General features: G+C 41.2%; 1 protein-coding gene across 3 annotated transcripts in view; it reads left to right on the top strand.

Moving 5' to 3' along the window:
• The window catches only part of ADPRHL1 (ADP-ribosylhydrolase like 1), a 41,077-nt gene that overhangs the window by 5,377 nt on the left and 12,465 nt on the right, over nucleotides 1-23,235 (top strand). For 2 of the 3 annotated variants that reach the window (XM_035114345.2, XM_035114344.2), the window contains exons 2-7: nucleotides 1,727-1,891; nucleotides 6,779-6,904; nucleotides 10,250-10,390; nucleotides 12,959-13,086; nucleotides 16,020-16,152; nucleotides 17,376-17,529. In XM_035114345.2, coding sequence (XP_034970236.2) covers nucleotides 1,727-1,891; nucleotides 6,779-6,904; nucleotides 10,250-10,390; nucleotides 12,959-13,086; nucleotides 16,020-16,152; nucleotides 17,376-17,529 — 847 coding nt within the window. Of the gene's footprint in view, nucleotides 1-1,726; nucleotides 1,892-6,778; nucleotides 6,905-10,249; nucleotides 10,391-12,958; nucleotides 13,087-16,019; nucleotides 16,153-17,375; nucleotides 18,495-23,235 lie in introns of those variants that run through there. The other variant, XM_035114347.2, reaches the window with a different exon arrangement.

The following is a 23,235-nucleotide window of genomic DNA, read 5'->3' as shown; positions in this document are numbered from 1 at the left end:
AGCCCCCATTTACGTGTGTTTGATATGTGCATGACTGTCTGGAAGTGACACAAAAACATCACAAAAAGGGGTGGGGCGGGGGCAGAACAGGGTTTTTGCAGGCTTTTCCAATGGTGTTTCAAATATACACAATTTCACGTACAGCCCCCACCCCCGTAAATGGGAGTTGCCTGTACAGTATCACCATTTGTGTCTACTGGACTGAGCATTGAATGAAAGATAATTTGAAATCTATTAATGGCATCTGGTTTTGTATTAAGTGTAAGGCATCTATCTAAACCCTTTCTTCCTCTGGTGACATCTAAATTGATTTACCATAACTTATCTATTAGGGTTGTTGAAACCAGAACATAAAAATCACAGGCTGGACTGTAGAGTGGCTGTTTCTGCACCTTCGCAGTCCTAACATTTTCTAGAGCAGGTAACAGCACTTTTCAGTTGCCTCCTTCCTTAAAGCAGCTATACAATATTATTTCCCTCCATATCCTTACCATTTTCCAAATGCGAAAAATCAATAGTGTTTAGACCATAAAGTTGAATATATAGCTGCCATTGATCAAAACAATTAATCAAACAAACAAAGCTGTATGCAGAGACACTCCTAACCCCTGGATCCAGCAAATGTTATAATATAAGCCAAGCCAGCTTCCTGGTGAGGTGATTGCCTGGGTGATGGGCCATTAAAAGAAACAAAGGAAAGAGGTATATGTGAGGTGGGAAATGGATGGTTGGTTAGAAGGAAAAGCAGAGTTGAGATATGACCTAGTCCTAGAAGGATAACAGCAAGCTGGGGAGAGAGTCAGATCAATGTTTGATTTCTGTTTGAATTTTACTATCTAACGCGACCATTGATTCATAAATTGAAAGCAATAAACAATTTACTGCAGTCACACAATTAATCAGTAGCTGAACTGGGTTCCACACAGTCACAAAAACAAAACAAAAAAGAGCTGCAAAAACAAAACTGCAAAATAAATAGCAAAAACAGACAGACCTTCGCATAACACTCAAAACGGAAGTGTGGCACTCAAAACGGAAGTGTAACACTCACAACGGAGCATGTTCAGCTTCCAAAAAAAAGTTTGCAAACTGGAACACTTCTGGGTTTGCAATGTTTGGGTTCCAAGTTGTTTGAGTACCAAGGCATTTCAGAACCAAGGTACCACTGTATATTATTTCAACTGTTTTAAAGGTTAATTTTCCTCTGATAATAATTTTTGCTCTTCTGCTTTTGCTAAATTTTATGGTGTTGTGTTTGATGATATTATGTTCTCTACCCCTGCTTTATATTGTTGTGTAAGCCAGAGTGGGCATTTTGCCTAGAAAGGTAGGATGTAAATGTATATGCCCCAGCTCCAGCTTTTCTCTCACCTGACACTTCTAAGTAAACATGCATAGAATTGCACTATACATTATTTAACCTCCTAATTGTGTCTATGATGGGCAGGTCCCCCACCCCACCCCAGCTGGCATTCACCACAACTCAGTTCCGGCACTTCTCATGTGCCATTGCAAGAGAACAAGGGAGGTGTTCGTGGTGAGTTCCAGCACCTCGTTTTTTCTAGAAAAATAGCACTGATGACAGAGTAGTTCAAGGGTGTTAAGGTGTCGCTGATCCATCTTTAGCAACCTTGACAAATGGAGCAGGAGGAGTGATTTCCTTTTCTCCTTTTGGACGTTACCTGCTGCTTCATCTGACTATATAACAACTTCTTCCCCTGTACAGATTACTGGTGTTTAGAAGACCTATATCGGGAACTTGTAAAACGTTATGTGGATGCTGTTGACAAACTTCCTGGGAGACGGTCAGATCCTGCTACTATCGAAGCTTGCTCCCAACTGAAACCAGACAACTATCTCCTGGCTTGGCACACACCATTTAATGAGAAAGGTAAGGTGGTGGCTTTTCCGAGCTGAAACCTATCCTACATCATTGTACTTTAAAGGAACCTACAATGGATTGGTAAGGTATAATAATGTCAGGGCCAGCTCAAGATATTTTGCTGCCTGAGACAAAGGACAAGGTGGCACCCCCCCCTCACCAAATGCATACCCAGAAGCTGATCTGACTGGTAGAACCATAGAATTGTAGAGTTTGAAGGGACCTCAAGAGTCATCTAGTCCACCCCCCTGCAATGCTGGAATCCCAGATGAAGCATCTGTGACAGATGGCCATCCAACTTCTGCTTAAAAATCCTACTCCAGTACTGCACTTGAGGGCAGCAGGCTAGGGGTTCTGCTGAATTCAGTGGGTTTACTTCTAAGTGTAGGATTGCGCTGTTAGGCTGTGAGTTCATGGACACTTACCTGATAGGAAGCCCCAGTGCACAAAGGAGGACTTACTTCTGAGTAAACATGAATGTGATTGCATTATTTTTGCAATCTGAATACAGTAGTTTCCCATTTTGCTGCTGCTATCTCAGCACTAACTGATTTAAATCAGTGTTCATTACGTAGTTTTTTTTTTACATAGCCCCAAAGAAGTACTACTAGTTCTGGAGGCAGCCACAGCTTCTTACATAGAAAACTGCCTTATACTTGTCAGATTATAGGTCCATCTGGCTCAGTCTTATCTACAATTGATGAACAGCGACTCTCCTGGATTTAAGACAGGATTGTCTCCCATCCCTTCCTGCAGATGCTAGGGACTGAACTTGGAACCTTCTGCATTGCAAAACAGATATTCTACAACCCTCCCCCTACATTCTCATTTACTCTACGTCTGGCAATAATGCCTCACTCAGTAATGAAGTATATAATTATTGCAGGGCACTGTGTCCTTTTGTAAGTTATCTCTGTCCAGTTTAAATCTCTATTTAAAGAGTTTTGTTCTTGGTGCAATGCCTTCTGGTCCAGATTTTTTTGTTTGTTCTGGAATTTGTGTTTCTTTTCAGGAATACAATCTGTCGTGGATCCCTTTCAGAGCCTGCACTAACCTGGACATTTTGTCCATGTAAAGTGATCTATTTAAACTAAATTGCCCAGGGAGCAAAACGAGGCATATGTGATTCCTCTCAGAGTATGTGCCGAGACGCAACTTCACTGTGGTAGTTACTGTATTATTCAGGCTTCAAAAATGCAACATATACATTCTGCAGAGAGATCACTTTCCATTCTTTAGTACTGACCATTTAGAAGAGGCGTTGTACGTCTTCTTCACTGGCCCTACACGGCCTCGCAAGGAAAGTGCAGATTCCAGACCTAGCACTGTGCTGATGTGACACTATATCACTGCAATATACAACCACTCAACACCAGCATCATATATTAATGCAACATCATGGCATAAACATTGTAATGCAATACGATGATTATTTTTGTCTCTCTGCAATCAACCTCGTTTGACAGTGCTGCTGCCTCTCTCTCTCTCCCCACTCTGTCCTTCTCACGGCAATTGCTGGAAGAGAAAATAAAAGAAAAAATACCTGGCAATTTTAGCTCACTTTGCCCCCTCTGGCCCCGTTCCATGGATGGATAGCAGGCTGGTAGTGAAGCAGTTACAAGCACGCTGCTCTCAATCATGCATAGATCGAATAGAAACCCCAGAAATTGTTTTGAGAAGGTATGTGTATCTCTCAAAGCAAAATCACAATAGCTATTTGAGATTCCACATAGGATCTATATATGTAAGGTGAGCACAGCTAAACCCATATAAGCCAGACTTTAGGAATGGTGCCGCAAAGGTGGCTGTCTTCTGGAATTGCTTTCTTAATTGATGTACATGAAGACATGTGAATTGAGAAATGGCTAAATTATGTATTGATATATTCATAGCCGCTAGAATGCTAGCAGACACTTGGTTGGTAATTTCTATTTCTATAAAGCATGGACTATGGGAGACTTGGGTTTGGAGGCTCTGTCCCTTAAAAAGTCAGCCTCTGCCCCCCCTTTCCAGCTTCATGTCTTATACCACCACATATATAAGTGGGTAGGGGCAACCAGTTCAGCAGCCTGACGCCTTTTGTGTAGCCCCAGGCTTAAATAAAACAAAACAAGATAAAAACATAGAAAAGACTTTCATTAAAATGTAATTGAAGGTTACATTGGCTAGGGGGTATCACAACCACAACCACAACCACCACAACCTTTTTACCTACTCCTTGCCTATCCATTGTGAGGTGACAACAGACTATGAGGCTCTAACAGCTTAATTTTATTCATAGCTTAACATGCAACAAGCCATGCAGCCGGGTGTGAAGCATTAAACTAATAAGCAAATACCAGGACTAAGTTCCACTCCTAGGGTTGAAGCACTGCTGGACGCAGCACAGTTGGCATTCCGAACTCCTAAAAATGGCTGGCACCCACAGTTTCTATGGAGAACATAGGCCTAGTGCTGAATTTTGAAAAGTGTCAGGGTTTAAGGTTATCCTGGCAACCTTATTCTCTGACGTGGAAACCTTGTCTCTTTGTCTCTGGTATGGAAATGAACCCTGCTGCTTGGTGTTTTTTTTTTTTAATGTATAACAATGAATGGCTATTTACCCCGGTATGAATTTAGGTTGATGACACTTGAGTTGTCATCAGAGGCCTTGCTCCAGATGACTGCCCTTTTGAGATACAGTGAGTGGTGACGGGAGACAGTCAGGGCCTCTTCTGTCGTGGTCCTGGGTCTTTGGAAAGTTCTCCTCAAAGAGGACTGTTTGGCACTGATGGTGCTGTTCCTCTAGACAGCTAGTTATTTTATTGTTATTGATTCTTACCACTGTTTTCAATGCTGCTTACCTTGCGACTTTATATGATAGAAGCTATATTGTGTATAAGAGGCAGCCTACACAAGTATTTGGATTTGGGGGGATTTTTGTATGGTGTTGCTTATTGCGGATGCTTTTTATTGTTGTTGTTTAATCTGCTGTTTATTAATTGGTGTTTTTTGACTGGGGACTCTAGTCATACAGCTGGAAATATAACGTTTTAAGTGCATTATACAAATGTGACACTAGGTGGTGCTAGTGAGCTAATGGCAAATTCCATACACACACACACTGTTTTTTTAAAGCATTTTCACAGCTTTTGTTTTATATGTGTGTGTAGATTCAGCCTGGCTTTTATTTCTTTATTATTTCTACATTCCTGCCCGTTAAACACCTCCAAGGTGGCTTGCAAAAGGTCATCTAACAACAACAACAACAACATAGTAGTAGTAGTAGTCCGAGTAGCAATACAGCTGGATAATGGAGCGGTGTGATTGCCTTCCTTGCTGCGGCCTTAGCAATGGACGTTGGTGCTTGGGGAAAGGGAACTCTCTGCTAGGAGCTGTTTCTGGGCTTGATGTAAAAGTTGTTGCTTTCCTTCCCTCTGAGATCCCAAATCAGCAACCTCCAGCTTTTATGATTCTTTCAAAATATTGTAAGTTACTTCAATGGAATATGGGATATAAACAGAAATGCACTCAAAATATATTACATATAACAATCCAGCAAAAGTGAATGTTTTATTTAATTGATTTCATTAGGAAATTCAGCAAGGGAGAACACTGAATATGTCCACTGAGAAGCAAATCCCAATGAGTTTGATGGGACTTACTCCCAAATAAGTGGGGTACAGAAATGTATAGCCACACCCAGGCCTATGCAGAGCAGGGGGCAGCTAGGTACATTTGCCCTGGGCCTTGGAGGGCTTGGCTGGCCGGGGGGCAGGGCGGGTTGGCCTGCCAAGAGACCAGCTGCTTTTTTGTTTGAGTTTATAACTTTATTCTAACAAGACTCCCAACTAGGGCCTCAGACAAGCTCTGCATGGGCTTGGTCACACCCTTAGCTCCCATGTTAACATCAGCAGGACTTAAAAGGTATTTCCATTTTGGATTACCACACCCTAAATACGTATGTATACTGAATTATAATTACTATCTTCCTCCCAGCTTAGCGATGAGCCACCTGTTGCCCCCCACCAGGGCTGTACAGAGCTTCTCTCAGGCCCAGGGTGGCTGGGAGTTATGGGGCATTCTCAACATGACCGTTTAAGTCTGGCATGCCCCTGGTGGGGGCCCCCTGGTCAGCTTAGCCCCCTAAGGTCTAGGGCAGGGGTGGCCACCTCCCAAGAGACTCTGATCTACTCACAGAGTTAAAAACTGGGAGTGATCTACCCCCTTTTGGGGGGTTCAGGTCAAAGCTGTTGAGTTTTTTTAAGGAAAGGAAGCCCAGTTTTTTTGGGTTTAGGTCAAACTTGTTGAGCTTCTTTTAGGAGGGAGGGAGGCCCATTTTTGTTTAGGGCTTCAGGTCATGGTTCAGCTTTTTTTAGGGAGGAGAAAATTTTTAGGTGAGCTTTTTTAAGGGGTGCCAGTGATCTAGCAGTGATCTACCACATCCAGTGATCTACTGGTAGATCACAATCTACCTGTTGGACGTGCCTGGTCTAGGGCAAGTGTACCTGTCTTCCCCCATCCCTCTTCATGGGCCTGCCTCCCACTCTCACAAGTTCTCGGACTTCAACTACCAACTTCTCAGCAGCTTTCTGGCTCCCACACCACTTCAAAATTCACTAACATCATCAGCTACAATCAAACATGATTCAAATTAAATAAAAAAAATTCCTTCAGTAGCACCTTAAAGACCAACTAAGTTTTTATTTTGGTATGAGCTTTCGTGTGCATGCACACTTCGTCAGATACACTGAAACAGAATCCACCAGACCCTTATGTATATTCAGAGGGTGGGGGGTGGGGTGATGGGAATGGGTGGTGGGCTGATAGGAGTGGTAAACCTGTTGATGACTGTTAATGACTGATTCAAATTATCGTTCATGACTTGTTTGCCTTTTTTGTTGATGTTGACGACAGGTTCAGGATTTGGAGCAGCTACAAAAGCCATGTGCTTAGGGATGAAATATTGGAAGCCTGACAGGCTGGAAACTCTCATTGAAGTGAGCATTGAAGTTGGACGAATGACTCATAACCACCCTACAGGTAACGTCTAGCGAAATCAACCTGTTTTGGTTAGGATATATTGACTCTGGATTGCCCTGCCCCTTGCAAGACTGGCACTCCTGCCAAAGCCCTGGTCGATCTTGAGGTCTGTTAACAGCATTTGAAGACAATGGGGGGGGGGAATGCAAGTAGCACAGAACACAGTTGCCAGGTTGTTGACAGAGATGAGGCAATCTCAACATAAAGCTCCCGTTGCTCTGTCCCAGTTCCTGCCAACCTAGCAGTTCAAAAGCATGCCAGTGCAAGTAGATAAATAGGTACCACTGTGGCAGGAAGGTAAATGGTGTTTTCGTGCACTCTGGCACTCGTCACGGTGTCCCATTGCGCCAGAAGTGGTTTAGTCATGCTGGCCACATGACCCGGAAAGCTGTCTGTGGACAAATGCCAGCTCTCTCAGCCTGAAAACAAGATGAGCGCTGCAACCCCATAGTCGCCTTTGACCAGACTTAGCCGTCCAGGGATCTTTTACCTTTTACCTTTTTACCTTACCTGCACTAATTGCCAGTTTGTTTCCGAGTCAAATTCAAAGTACAGTACTGGTTTTGACCTATTAAAGTATTGCATGGCTTGGGAGTACCTTTGAGGACAACCTTTCCCCATATGAATCTACCTCAATTTTATGTCAGCCAGATGGGCGGGGTATAAATATATTATTATTATTATTATTATTATTATTATTATTATTATTATTAAGAAGGGAATCTCTGTATGTTCCCTCCAAAGATGCTCAGAGGGTGGCAATAGGAAAACAGATGTTTTCTGTGGTAGTCCTATGCTTATAGTCGAACACTCTCCTCTTGGAAGCTTGTCTGCTGCTAACATTGTCATCTTTTCAGCACCAGGAGAAGATGTATTTATTTTCCCTGGCATTTGCCCAACAATAACAGTCTGGCTTTTAGCAGCTATTTCTTTTGGGACTATTCTTGGGTGGTATGGTTGCTTGCAAGTGATTATTGTAGGCGAACACATTTAGTATGTTGCATTGTTTTAAATGGACATGTCTCTTTTAGATTTTTCTTTATTTTGCAAGTTGCTTCAAGACTTCTTTGGTGGTGGGAAGCAACACATAAATTCAATAAACTAAATTGTATTCAGTAAACTACACTTACCCTGTGTTCTCCTTATAATGCAGGGGTGGAGAGACACTTGCAGGGGAGCTGGTGGGTGGGGAGAGGTGTTTAACCTAGCTCTGCCCTTCAGTTTTCCCTTGCAAATGGCCATGTAGTTTTTAATACCGTAGTTCCCCGTCCCCATCTGGGCTCCTAAACGGGAAAGAAGCCCAGTCAAGGGTGTCGGTGTGGGAGGAAATGCTGTTTCTCCCAGCTAGCCAGCCAGCCACACTCATTTATGACTCTTCCTCTTTCTCTATCCACTAGCCTGGTAAGTGAAACAGCAGTGGACTGCAATCATGAGAGCCATTGCTTGGGGCACACATCTGTTCTGCAGCTTCACCTGCCACCAGTCTGGGGGAAAAACAATGCAATGCCCACCATCAGAATTGCAAAATTACTGTAGGTCAGTAGAAGCAATAACCAGAAAAAGTTGCATTCTGAGACCAGGTTAGGTCCAGTCTAACATGAAAACAGGGTTGCAGTGACACCATGCAAAAACACTGGTTAATCAGAACAAGAAACTGCTATGGTTAAACTTCTGATCAATCTGCTTTAGGGCTGTTCATACAGAGTTTAACTGAATGACATGCAACATATTATGAATTCCTTTTAATTTTCCGCAGTTTGTTTTCATGATTTTCATTTTCAGTAGGTCTAAGGGCCATAAAAGCAGTTGTTTTAAACCTATGCACCATTCTAATGTTATCCTCATTAAGATCAATTGGATATACACATGTAAAAGAAGTCATCACCCTGGAATGTTAATCTCAGCCAACAATCATCACATATCAGATGGCTCCCTCCTAAGTAGAGACACAAGTTGTAAGTCATACGTATTTGCTGAAGTATTCCATTATGCCAGTTCGTCCCAATCTAGTTTCATTACTTTAAATGATATAAGCTCACACAGTCTTGCTTAGAATCATAGAGTTGGAAGAGACCACAAGGGCCATCCAGTCCAACCCCCTGCCAAGCAGGAAACACCATCAAAGCATTCTTGACATATGCCTGTCAAGCCTCTGCTTAAAGACCTCCAAAGAAGGAGACTCCACCACACTCCTTGGTAGCAAATTCCACTGCCGAACAGCTCTTACGGTCAGGAAGTTCTTCCTAATGTTTAGGTGGAATCTTCTTTCTTGCTTGTTTTCTAGTTTTTAAAATGCCAAAATAAAGTTGCAAACTCTGTGACTTTTAAGTGTTTGGCACACTGCATGAAGGATCTGTATTGAATGCTAAGGATGACAGTGATTAATTGGATTCAATAAATCTATCAGAATTGTCACCACCTTCTTCTTTTTAACTCATGCGCTTTTATCGGCAGTCTAGCTCTCAGAAATTAAGTAGATGAAGCATCTCCTCCAATGGAGAAAGGCTCACATGGTTTCTGTGTTAAAGGCACAGTATCTCGACATGATACATCACTAAAATAACAGGCACATTGTAATTAACACAACAGCCAAATCACTCATTCTTTGGAGGACATCAATGCCATAATCGAAAAGGAAAAGTAATTGTCCGCAGCAGTGCCACCAGGACCTGACCAGCATTTCATAGGAGAAAACACCAACTAAAAATCCCCATTTAAAATAAACAAATAGAAAAAGAACCTCCCCAAGTGAGGCTGACACGAACCTCCACAGATACACTAAGTAAAAGAACCAGGCAGAGGGCCTTCTCGGTAGTGGCGCCCTCTCTGGAACGCCTCTCTGTGGTCAGGGGTTGAAAGTAGTGAATAAGGCTACAATCCTAACTTCATTTGACCTAAGAATACAGTGGTACCTCGGTTTAAGTACACAATTGGTTCCAGAAGTCTGTACTTAACCTGAAGCATACTTAACCTGAAGCGAACTTTCCCACTGAAAGTAATGGAAAGTGGATTAATCCGTTCCAGGCGGAACTGCGGAGTACTTAAACTGAAAGTACTCAAACCGAAGCGTACTTAAACCCTTCTGGGTTCAAAAGGACTTCTGAGTAGGCATTGCACCAGTCAGTTATATACAGATACAGTACTGTAATGCTATTTGAAGTTCAATACCTGTTTTATGGGTACAAAAAATATTCCTGATGAAAGGCATATAGCTTGAAATGTGTGCATGTTGTATTTCTTTGAGCTTAATAAACTTAGTTTCTTATGCATCTGTACGCTGATTTCTCCTCCTTTTTGGTGCTACTTGGTGTCATAGTCATCATCATTTTTCTATGCTCTTTTCAGGGTTTTTAGGATCACTGTGCACAGCTCTGTTTGTTTCATACGCAATACAAGGAAAGCCACTGGTGCAGTGGGGAAGAGAAATGATGAAGGTTGTCCCAATGGCTGAAGAATACTGCAAGAAGACGATTCGGCACATGGCAGGTAACATTGCATAATATGCAACTGCAAATTCACACATAAGGTGCATAATTGAAGTGTTTATGCTCTGGTAGCTTAATTTCCCTACCTTCCATTTCAGGTGTTGTCTGTTTCAATCTTGAACTCAGAAGATTTTATCATGAGCCTAGAGAGAGAGATGCTACCTGTCAAATGAGGTTCCTCCTAGCGGATAGGGACAAGGACGTTACTGCTTCAGTGCCTTCCTTTTTAATCTCCATCTTACCCGAAAGGGTTCTTAGTGAATCATTCCTCTAGGCAGGGTGAAGTAGAACAGTCGAGTACCTTGTGATCCTCGACAGCCTCACTCCTGTCCCTTTTAAATTTATCCTAGCGTTTTGAAATGTTTTAACTCGTAATGCCAATAAAGGTATTTGTATTTGTAAATTTACTACCTGTCCCTCTTCTCTGAATCCTTGCTCTAGGAATATACCTATATGCATAATTTTTTAAAAACGAAACCCATATTTGGATAGTGATGCAGGCAACTACTGACAAATAATAGGCCCTGTGTTCTTTCTCAGAAGTTCTCTGGCTTTTAGATAAACAACTTCTTCTTCTTCTTCTTCTTCTTCTTCTTCTTCTTCTTCTTCTTCTTCTTCTTCTTCTTCTTCTTCTTCTTCTTCTTCTTCTTCTTCCGACTAGACCAGGTGCAGGATTAAGTTGTATAGATCTGCTTTAGACAGAAGGATGCTGTCACTCTTCTTCCATGATTCCAACCCTGAGTAAAATATGCAAGACTCCTAAAGCATGCATCTGTCATTATGGAGTGAAGTGCAATGCTATTTTAGAAATAAATAAAGGGGACGACATTTTAAAAACCCTGCCTGCAACAAATGTGAGCCCCTTTTCTCAAGGGATCTCTCCTTTGGAATTATTCCGTCAATTTCTTTTGTTTTTCTTTTCTTAAAAAAAAAGCACATTCGTTTAATGTTCCCTGTTCTGCATATTCTCACTCTGTAGTTGTCAGAGGCAGCTTTACTGCTAGGTAGCCACAAGTGATCGCTTGTGGTAGCACTTAGTATAGGCAGATGTTTGCAATGTGCTGCAGAAGATGATGCCTAGTACTTCTTTGACAAAAGCCAGCCTTCAGCTCAGGGACACCATAGTGCAAAGGGTTTCAGTGCTGTAAAGAAGAAAGGAAAGGCAATGAAGCAAGGGAAAGATGGGGAGGAAAACCACATGTCTAAGGCCATAGGGAAATAACAAGAGGCTAGTAACAAGCATTTCTTAAGTGCCTTTGGGGGGAACCCCGATAGCAGAAAGCTGAGCAATGTGACTGTGAGGGAACAGGTGTTGGGAGGGAAGATCCTGACTGAGCAAATAGTCAGGTAGGTGGATGAAAATGACTTGGCAGGTCAAGGATTTCCAGGATCAGCTGTGATACAGAATGTGCGACATCAGAGTTTCACCTACTTAAAATATCTAAAGGTATCCCTGGCTCCCTTCGGATTGCAACAAGAGATAAAGTAACTTTTCAGTCAGCAGGGATCAGTAAGCTATTTGCAGGGGGATAAGAAAATTATGTTTTTGTTCCTGTCTTCAAAGTGCAGGTGGTACACATACTGAGAAAATGAGCATAACCTGCCTTTCTTAAACTGAAGCAACTTCACAAATGACTTTTTCATAATCAGCTGCAACCTCATGTTTAGAAAAAAAGTTTTCCTCCAGACCAGCCTTTCTCAACCTTGAGTCCCCAGATGTTTTTGGACTACAACTCCCAGCTTCCCTGTCCACTGGTCCTACTAGTTTAAGGATGATGGGAGTTGTATTCCAACAACATATGAGGACCAAAGGTTGAGAACAGCTGCTCTAGACTGTGCTGCAAATGTTTGTTTTGCTACAGGTACAGTGGTTCAGGAAGGTATGCTGAATATTGGTGGTGGAAACAAAGCTATGGCAATGGACGCTGCAGAAGTGGCAGAGATATTGCTTCCTGTAGGAAACTGTTGCATGTGAAGCACAACCGGTTTACAAAGTGCACCCTCTCAACTTTTAAGCAGTAGATCTTTTGGGTGCAGACTTGGAAAAAGCTGCACTTGTACAAATGGGTAGAGATGCCCACCTTAGTTTATTTGCAGAGGCTGCCTTCTGAAGATCATACTGCAAAAAAAAAAAAGTGTTACTGCCAGCTGCCTTATCAGGTAGCATACAGCCTGCACTCAAAATAGCTCCTATTGAGACTTGGGAAGGCTTCTTACGCTTTTGCTCAGTATTCAGGACCCAGTAGTAATTGCTGAATGGACTACAGTAAAAGTTTGTTTGTAGGTTTAATAGGCACTGTGATCTACATTCTGGTTTTCCAAAATGTGTGTTTGGTGGTCCTAATTACTTGTATTTACAATAGAAAATTAAAATCTAGTCCCCCCCCTTTCTACATTGTGAAGATAAGCTAATTAGTACTGTATTGTTGAGAGGCAAATAATAGTTGGACAGGTTTTATTTAATTTTCTTCATGAGAGTTCTGTAAATTGGATTTTGTCATTCATGCTGTTGCACTGAAAGAACCTATTCAAGATTAAATGTACCATAATTAATTTGTTTTTCATTCAGAATATCAGGAGCATTGGTTTTACTTCGAAGCAAAATGGCAATTTTACTTGGAGGAGAGAGAAATCAATGAAGACAACCAGAATAAACCCAACTTTCCTGACAATTATGATGCTGAGGAAAGAGAAAAGGTAAACTCTTCAACCAAAAACTCTGAAAGTATTGGGGACAAATATGTATGTACTGATACTTTTCCATCTGAAAAGTGGGTCCTATTTTCTTTAATTTAGAAACAATTGCAACCAAGTACCATAAAATGGTAGTAGTATAAGTTTATTGAATGACTCAAGACAAATATTAGATTGTTGCTAGGTTTAGTGTAGGGGTGGGCTTCTAGATATGATTGCACTCCAATTCCCATCAGCCCCATTATAGACATTGGCCAGGGGTGATGGAAGTTGGGATCCAGCAGCTCTTGAAATTGCTGGATCAACTTCATATTCCATGTGAGAAGGGGAATAGGAGATCCAAGGTCACACCACTGCAGCTGGAGGTGAAGGGAGGAGCTAGCGGTGTAACTTAAGGCAGTCAAAATATTGGGTTCCAGATGTGCAGATAGACTAGAACAGCACACATTGCAGTTCCAAGCAGGAAAAATATCAGGTTACAGAGGTAGAATGTGGGAAATGGTGGAAAGTGGACATTTTGGCAGTCTTCTCAACAGAAAACAATATGTTTAGATTGGGGAGCAGAATTTAACAAAGCTGAGGTTTTATAGGGTCAGAAGGAACTGAATTGCTGCCCAGGTCACCAAGCAGATGCTGAGGTTGGGTAGCAAGGACTGTAAACGTGCCTCTAGCAATCTAATTCTGCCTACCACTCATTCAGCAGACATGCTAAGTTGGCGGCACAAGAGGTAAGAAGATGTTGATGTCTGTTTGTTGGCAGCTCCAGTTATATATCCCAGGCACTCTATGAGAGCTGCAGTTTTTTCAGACCCATGTGCTGTTGTGCTCTCTTTATTTTCTTAACTGAGGTCTGATTCAAATGCTATGACTATTGTACTCCTGCATGGCAATGACTCCACGGGGTGCCTCTGACATTTGAAACCCCATCGCCACCTGTCTCATCTGGGTTGCATAGAAAGGCTTCATTACAATGCCTGTATTCTTTAATGCATTATTTCAGTGTATGAAGACTCTCCACGAGATCAGGTGACACAGCTCATGAAATGGCTCTCTTGTCACTCATGCAACCCCTTTCCTCACCAGTATTCCATATGAAGTTACAATATGCACAATCCATTCTGTTACTTGGAGACTTGCCCCAAACAGATTGTACCCAAATAGAAGGCAACAGCACTTAAACATGATGTGAATTTTGCCAAGTACATTATAGTGGTATCTACTTACATTACATGGGACCCAGGTGGCACTGTGGGTTAAACCACAGAGTCTAGGGCTTGCTGATCAGAAGGTTGGCGGTTCGAATCCCTGAAACGGGGTGAGCTCCCGTTGCTCGGTCCCAGCTCCTGCCCACCTAGCAGTTCTAAAGCACCTCAAAGTGCAAGTAGATAAATAGGGACCGCTCCGGCGGGAAGGTAAACGGCGTTTCCGTGCGCTGCTCTGGTTCACCAGAAGCAGCTTTGTCATGCTGGCCACATGACCCGGAAACTGTCTGCGGACAAACACCGGCTCCCTTGGCCTATAGAGTGAGATGAGCGCCACAACCCCAGAGTCGGACACGACTGGACCCTGATGGTCAGGGGCCCCTTTACTTACATTACAGAAGCTGCTGTTAGAAAAACTACTACTCAGAATTCCAGTATCATCACTGGATGTAGATGTGACAATTGCTTAGCGGACAGGATGTTTGTTTGCTTGTTTACTTGGGGCACCACTTATAGTACATTAAGATATTCTATATGGCCTTCGCTGCTCATTCTGTGGAGGCTACAGCTTTCAAAAAAAAAGTTGGCTACTGTGACCATCTTCTGTAGAAATATACCTGTATGCTCAGTATAATGTAATACCCATGCCGGAAACCATCATCTGCAATAAGAACCTTCTATCAGCAGATAGGACAAGTCCCGGTTAAAACTTTCTGGATCACACGCTCTCTCTCTGTCTCTCTATTTTCTCCACCTCTTTACAGAAAGTGTTCAACGGTCAGTGAATGAAATAAAAAGGTTTGCCAAGAACAACAAAAACGGTAACATGCAGTTCCCTCTCTGAGGAAGCAACCTTGTGGGATTCTGCACTTTTAAAGACTTAAGTGATAAACTATAGGCAAGTTTTGAAAATGCATAGGCAGTGTTGCAAATGCCATCATGGTAATGTCAGAGAAGCAAATGACACCATCATCACCTCACCACCATCTTCATCATAATCTCAGATAAACTGATGGAGGCAAATGGAATCCTTATTTGTGAAGGAACCCAAGAAAGATGAGCGATCTAGGAGATTGCCTTAGTGTGGTTCCCCCAAAGCCAAGAAAGGCTGTTTCCGTCTTATTTCAGATTAAATTTTTTTTAAAATATATATATATTTAATGTATGCCAAAGCAAGGTTTGACTACACACAGAAATAAGCAATGAACAAATGTAGCTCCAATATTTTTAAAAAGAAACAAAGAAGGGAGTGCTTTAAAACACAATCTGCAATTTACCTCATGTTTCTGTGCCATGCTATGAAAAGGAAAAAAAGGCAAAGTAGTAGTAGTAGTAGTAGTAGTAGTAGTAGTAGTAGTAATAATTTATTATTTATACCCCACCCATCTGACTGGGTTTCCCCAGCCACTCTGGGCGGCTTCCAACAGAAAAATGAAATAAAATAATCTATTAAACATTAAAAGCCTCCCTAAACAGGGCTGCCTTCAGATGTCTTCTAAAAATCTGGTAGCTGTTTTTCTCTTTGACATCTGATGGGAGGGCGTTCCACAGGGCGGGCGCTACCACCAAGAAGGCCCTCTGTCTGGTTCCTTGCAACTTGGCTTCTCGCAACGAGGGAACCGCCAGAAGGCCCTCGGTACTGGACCTCAGTAAAAGAGTGGCATTTTAATCTGTATATTCTGGGCTGCCTGGCCATCAAATTCATCCAACCAAACTCATTAATTATCCATTCAGACTTATAGGAGATGGAGTTCTGAAGGTCGTGGTGGAAGGAGAGGTCATGATGCTCCCATGATTGCATATGATGCTCTCTTAGGATGTGGTAGTGATTGGACCGAACTTTGCAACCGGGCAATATTCCATGGTGGTGAGTAATCTAGTAGTTCCTTCATGCCAGTTCCTTGTAACCATAACAGCAAAATATATACGACATACAGACCATTTTAATTTTTGATTAGGGTCAGTTTGGCTACATTCGGTGACTCACTAATAATTCTAGCTCTTTCCATTTACTACACCCATTGAAGTACCTTGCATCTAAAGCACTTGTACTTTCCAGTTAGTAGTTATTGCAGTAATGTTGTGCTGGTTGGGAAAAGCTTCATTTCTTAGTCCCATAAAAGAAGCTGCAATCCTACTACAGTGGTACCTCGAGTTACAAACGTTTCAGGTTACAAACACTTCAGGTTACAGACTCCGCTAACCCAGAAATAGTACCTTGGGTTAAAAACTTTGCTTCAGGATGAGAACAGAAATTGTGCTCCGGCGGCAGGGCAGCAGCAGGACCACTGGCGGAGCTTCATGCTCCGAGGGCGGGGGCGGGGCTGGTGCACGTTCTGGGGGCATGGCGCGCTGCCCATAGGGGCATGGTGCGCTTTCTGGGGCAGGGCGCCCAGCGTGGGCAGGGGAGGGGCAGTCGCCATGCCGCCCTTGGGATCGGTCCACCCATGGCGGAGCGCCCCCATCGCCCCACCCTTCCTACGCCCCTGAGCAGAACACCCCATTAGTTAAAGTGGTGCTTCAGGTTAAGAACAGTTTCAGGTTAAGAACGGACCTCTGGAACGAATTTCTTAACCAGAGGTACCACTGTATGAAAGAAAAGTTAAGCCACAGGAATTGTGGGAAAAATTTTTATCTACAAAAGCTTATATGGTCTACATACACCTATGTTTCACAACAAGCTTTACAGCAGGGGTGTTTCAAGAAAGAGATAACAGGCAAAGTGGGCAAAGTTTGTTAAAGGCACTTGCCTTAACAACCTGTGGTTCTCATAATTCTTTAGGAGAAGTCATGACTGCTAAAGTAGCCTAAGAGTGCTTTAAAGGTATGATGTGATTGTGACATGAAAGACCAATTGTCAGCATGGCAATTGGGCATGTCTTTTTTGGGCTGTTTCCACCTTAGAGTTGTCCCACCCCCCATGACTTTTTAAAATGTTTCTGCCAATCTGATACTTGTCTCTTGGTGGTGCCAATTTGGACCAGCGCTCAGAGAACTGAGATTGCTCTTAATATATATGATATTATTTCATGGAGAAGCAAAAAGGGCATTCTAATGAAACTGGGTTCTCGTTTGTGTTTTATTTTACAGGTGAGAGTGCAGCGACTGGAACTATTGCTGGCTGTTTGTATGGCTTGCTTTATGGTATCAACAAGGTCCCTAAAGGCTTGTACCAGGATCTTGAACAGAGGGAGAAGCTAGAAAACTTGGGAGAGGCTCTCTTCCGACTCTCTTCAGAGGAAAAGTAAAGATGTTTTTGCCATTTAATTTTATTTTAAAAAAGATTATATTATACCCTGCAGCCAAATTCCTAAGAAGCAACTCTAAACAGATTTGTAAAAATTCAGGAAAAGAATTGTGTGCCCCTAAGTCTCAGTGAAGTCACACTGTCTTTAACATGATGTTATTTTATTCATTTACTCTGAAGTACTCCCACTACTCCACAGATAGGAGTTTCTTGACCCGACCTAAGGGCCAGTTCACACATTACATTTTTGGGTATCTGAGTTTTTTTAATGGACCCCTAAAAATCCAATGTATGAATGAGACAAGTGTTAGCAAATATAGGGACAGAATCAGCTGCAGCTGGGTTGCAAATCTATATTTCCATGTAATGTGTGGAAAACTCCCAAACTATGGCAATATTGTTGCAGGCAGCATTATAAAATGCTGCGCAGAGGTAGAATAGTAGAATTATAATATTACATTTATTGTAAGCCACTCCAATAATTTATTTGAAGAAAAGGGTATAGTAAATAAAATAGATTAAGGGAATTTAAATTCTGTCAGTATTCAATAGTTAAGAATGTCTTTTAATATTAATCATACTACTTTAATTATAGCACCTTGGCATTATAATTTTTTTGGGGGGGGGGATGAAGCAGTCTAAGAACCCATTTTTGTTATAAAATTCTGCATCACATCAAAATGTGACTGCATGTACACATATGCCAATAATAGATATGTAAAACTAATGCTGTCTGCACACCTATTTAAGGCAAACTAATTTTATCACCCTTTGAAGGAAGTATTTCTGAAATTCTATTTTTTCAGTCCATTTTTATGCACTCTTTCTGGTTTCCTCTCAACTCCGTAATATCGACTTTTCTGTGAAATCACCTAACTGAAAATCAATTAAATGTATGTCCTTTTTCATAACTGTAGTGCCTAAATATTCTAGGAAGTTATCTGAGATTTAGCAGAACACAAATATATATCATTCACATATATATATATCATTCATATATATATATATATATATCATTCATATATATATATATATATCATTCATATATATATATATATATATATATATATATATATATATATATATGCAATGTAACAAAACACAACTCTACAACTCTTCCTGGCTTCCTATATATTTTTGTGGTGATTCTCCCCCCCCCCAAGAAAAAACCCTTTACAAACTTTTTAATGATTTGGGTGGCTAAAATACTTGTAAATAAATTAATCTTATGCCTCTTCATAAGCATCATTCTTTATTTTGACATTGTGTGCATTGCATGTTACTGTGTCATTGCTGGAATTCTTGCTTGCAGTTGTCATTAAGTCATTGTTGGTCAAGGTTACAGCGAGTTTCTTGGTGCTGAGAATCTCTTCTACTACAAAATCTAGAAAGTGTTGTTCTGGTGTAGAAAGAATGTAGGAAATAAAGTGGCAGATAAAGAGTTTCAAAGTTAGTGGGTTGGATCCAGACTGAGGCTGAAATCTTATATAAATTCAACTTGGAGTAAGATCTGTTGATTTCAACGTGGTTTTCTTCTGAGTAAATATGGAGATGGCTGGTAGTTGTGGTGTAAGTTAAGAACATTTAGATTCTGTTAATATCAATATAGAAAGTTAGTCATGACTAATTTAAGTCCTATTGATTTCCATTGGACTTAAAGTATGACGAAGGTGGGACTCAACTAAGTCTTACTCAGAGTAGAACCACTGAAATTAATGGGCTTCACTTAGTCATGTTCATGTTTAATTATTTTATTTCATTTTTCTGTTGTAAGCCGCCCAGAGTGGCTGGGGAAACCCAGCCAGATGGGCGGGGTATAAATAATAAATTATTATTGTTATTATCATTAATTTCAATCGGTCTACCCAGAGTTGAATCTAGTTGAATACCACCTAAACAGTGCAAGTCTTGCCATGTCTACTCAGAAGTAAGTACAGTGGAACCTCGGTTTATGAACACCTTGGTTTACGAATTTTGGGTTTACGAACACTGCGGGCCCGTCTGGAATGGATTAATCCACTTTCCATTACTTTCAATGGGAAAGTTCGCTTCAGTTTATGAACGCTTCAGTTTATGAACAGACTTCCGGAACCAATTGTGTTCATAAACCGAGGTACCACTGTACTATTCAATTGGGCTTACGAATTCCAGGTGAGTAGGATGGATTGCAGCCTAACCTAGTCTAGATCCAACCAACGCAGCAGATCCCTATGTAGATTTTTATTCCCTCCGTTGTTCCCGATATAGATCTTCACTCACCCCTTCTTCCCTGGTGGTAAGGGGGACGCCATTTTGTGGTTTGCCTCAGGTGCCAAAATGTGTGTAAATTTTGACATACACTGCCATCTCCCACCTTAGTTCTTCACTGTGTCCAGGTCCTTCACTCCCTCCTGAAATTTTAAGGTGTTTTTTTGTTTTGTTTTTTGCCAGTCAGAGGTTGACTCTCAAATGAAAATACACTGCTGGCGTCTTTCTCCTTCTCCATGTTGAACGTACTCTCTTAAACAGTCACCTTGTAAGTTGTAACAGTAACCTTGTAACTATGAATAGTGACTGAGGCAGCCTACAAAACAATCTCTGTATAATATGATCCAAATTATGAAGCCGCATTTGCTGTTTTATATTATTACCTTTGTTTCAAAGCAGTGCCTTGGGCAGTTTATTTTATTCGCCCCCAATCTATTTTAACTTTCTGAGTAAACCGCTTTGAAGTCCAATTGATTTCTGATATCAACTTTGTGCCTCAGTCTCCTTTTACAGTAAATAGGATGTACAGACTGTTCCTATGTACTTTTGACTAAGAAGTAGCCACCACAGTTCAGTGAGACTTTACTTCCTAATAATCATGCATAGGATTGCATTCCTAACACATAACTTTAATTCTTTCCATTGAATACCTATTCCTAACTCTTTGTCGGTAGCTATACTTAATTGCCCTCAGAGAACCATACAGTGGTGCCTCGCTAGACAAAATTAATTCGTTCCACGGGTCTTTTATAGCGTCTAGCGAATCCCATAGGAATGCATTGAATTTTTTTTGAATTTTTTTTTGCCCATAGGAACGCATTAATTGAATTTCAATGCATTCCTATGGGAAACCGCGATTCGCTAGACGAATTTTTTGTAAAATGCATTCGTCTAGCGAGGTAACCTCCACTCGAAAAATCCTTTCGTTAAGCGGAAATTTCGTTAAGCAGGGCATTCGTTAAGCGAGGCAATTTGCTTTCATTTGTTGAAACTGCTAAAGTGAAGAATATAGGTGCTGAAACATACAAACAGGTCATTCATGACAAGATGCTGATTTAATTCTGGCCAGGAAAGGAAAAGCAATTTGCCATATCATTGGCAAATCTCTAATGTGATCTTTGGGTTCTTATGTTACCACAGCAGCATAGGAAAGAGTTTCCTCACCGCTGAGGTAACACTGAAGTGGGTCCTATGGACTCTGACCCGCAGCGTGAGTTCTTCAGTTAAGATTGAAATCTTCTGCCTTGTGACACCAGAAGACAATTAAATGAGGCACTGGCCCACAATGCTGGTTTCAAGACCTCCTGAATATGCCTTTTGTGTGTGGGCATTGATGAAACAAGGAGATCATATGGGGGTGGGATTGGAGAGGGAATGAAGAAATGGGCAACAGATATTTCCCCTTCATTCCCGAAGCTAGATTTATAAATGCATCATAGTCTTTGTCTGAAATAAAACTCTTAATGTATTCTTCCCATCTGAAGGCTCCTATAATTTGAAAGGGCAAATTTTTAAAATCATCGGGTATATTTAATATTTGTCCCTGAATTCATACTTTGGTAACGGGAAGAGAATCCAGTGAGTGACATGGCTTGAGATTAACACCGGTTCCAATAAATCCAACCTCGAATCAGTGACGTTATCCATTCTTTCATGTGTGCGTCAGGCATGGCCTCAGCAGAAGCTGCTTTTTATAAAAGTGTTGTATACATGTGTTGTCGTGCAATGGGGAAAACCCCGAAACACAGTGACATCTAGCTGCTCATCCTTATTCTCATATGCTGCATATTGTTTGTTGTATTCAGTGCTGGCCAACTGTCAAAGTTTCCATTGCATAGGCTAATTATAAGCAGAACTTATGTGATGTTGAGCGCAACTGTTTCATTCAGATGTTCTTGTGTGCAATGTTTACCTGTGAGAAAAGCTCTGAGGCCTAGATTTTGCCATCTTCATTTACAAGCAGAGGGATGAGGGGCAGTCTGCCATTTCCATGTGATACTGTTCTTCAGGAACATCTATATTTCTGGTTATTGTGAGGTATAAAAAAGTCACCATAACATGTGCTGTTAAAATGCAATGTTGTTGTGTGTATTTCTGTCTAAAGATCTATCTCTCCAAAAAGCAGTCTTTTGATTCTTGCTGTGAAATCTCTTTTTGCTCTTCCCTCCTTCAAACCTGAGCTGGCACCCCTCTTGATAGGACATGACCATTAAAAGTACCTTCCTTCCTTCCTTCCTTCCTTCCTTCCTTCCTTCCTTCCTTCCTTCCTTCCTTCCTTCCTTCCTTTCCTTCTTTACCACAAAACAACAACAACTCTTCATAAAATGCCACAGCTTGTTGAGAAAGGAAAATAATAATAATAAATGGTTGACTCTCTTATAGTGATGTGGATGGCAGAATCTATCTGAATTTAGCAGCTTATGTTGCTTCTCGAAATCAGGAAAGCACCTTTGTATAGTCTGGTCTGGGCATCTTATGTGGTAAGGATGAACTCCTGATCTGCTGGAATCAAAGCTGGCATTTGCCCTTGCATTCACCAGCGCCAGGATTTCATCCCAAGGCGATTTGTTGTCTTTGCTTTTGCTTGTATATGAAGAGGTATAAAAACTTAATACTGTCCTGGTATGCAGACTGAATCCCATTCACATACTACTTTATTACTACGTGAATTAACCTCCCAAGTTTTTTTTTATGGTGCTAGAAAGTTGAAACCTCTGGTGCATTTCCCCCCCTCCGGGCTATTGTCTATTACTGTTGACTTCACCATGTAGCTTTCACACTGTGTTCACTATTTTATTTAGTAACTGATCCTTACCAGTTAAAGCATTTCCTAAATCCTCAGCTGCCTGTAGGCCTAATTCTTCAAACAGAAGTAGGCTTATAGCCATGCCAGACTTCCATCTCTACCCATGTTAATAAATGAAAGGATAGAGAGGTCAATTGATATTGTGTTGGATATCATGGCATGATACAATGCTTTTATCTCTGGCTTTCCTGGTTTCATTGGGATTCAGAAAAGGGATTTTAAGAGGACATTTCCCAACATAATTGATGGGAAAGCAGATTAGATTTTTATTTAGGACTAGATGGATTTTATTACACAGTGGAATGCTGCAAGCTTTCAAACTTTGCTAGCTCCCTGTAGAGAGCAGGCCAGGCTCCAAAGGGTTCTGTGCATTAAAAAGTAGGATTTGGACTTGCACTTCTCAAAGAGTTGCTTCATCACATCCTACTCTCGCATGATAAACTGCATTAGAAATGAGGGTTTCAATAGCAGTTTCTGGTATGGCATGAGAGTCGGCTGAAATAAAATAAGTTTTTTAAAATAAAAAAAACCCACTGAATGAATCAACTATGTAATCTTTTGCTATTATCCTGTTCCTTTCTGTTTTCTGCCCCTCTCAGAAATGCACAGGATTTAAAATAATAATAATAATAATAATAATAATAATAATA

The sequence above is a fragment of the Zootoca vivipara genome, chromosome 4, assembly GCF_963506605.1.
Source record: "Zootoca vivipara chromosome 4, rZooViv1.1, whole genome shotgun sequence".
In the NCBI taxonomy this organism is placed as follows: Eukaryota; Metazoa; Chordata; class Lepidosauria; order Squamata; family Lacertidae; genus Zootoca; species Zootoca vivipara.
The sequence above is the reverse complement of the archived record's forward strand: the minus strand, read 5'-3'. Positions and strand labels throughout refer to the sequence as shown.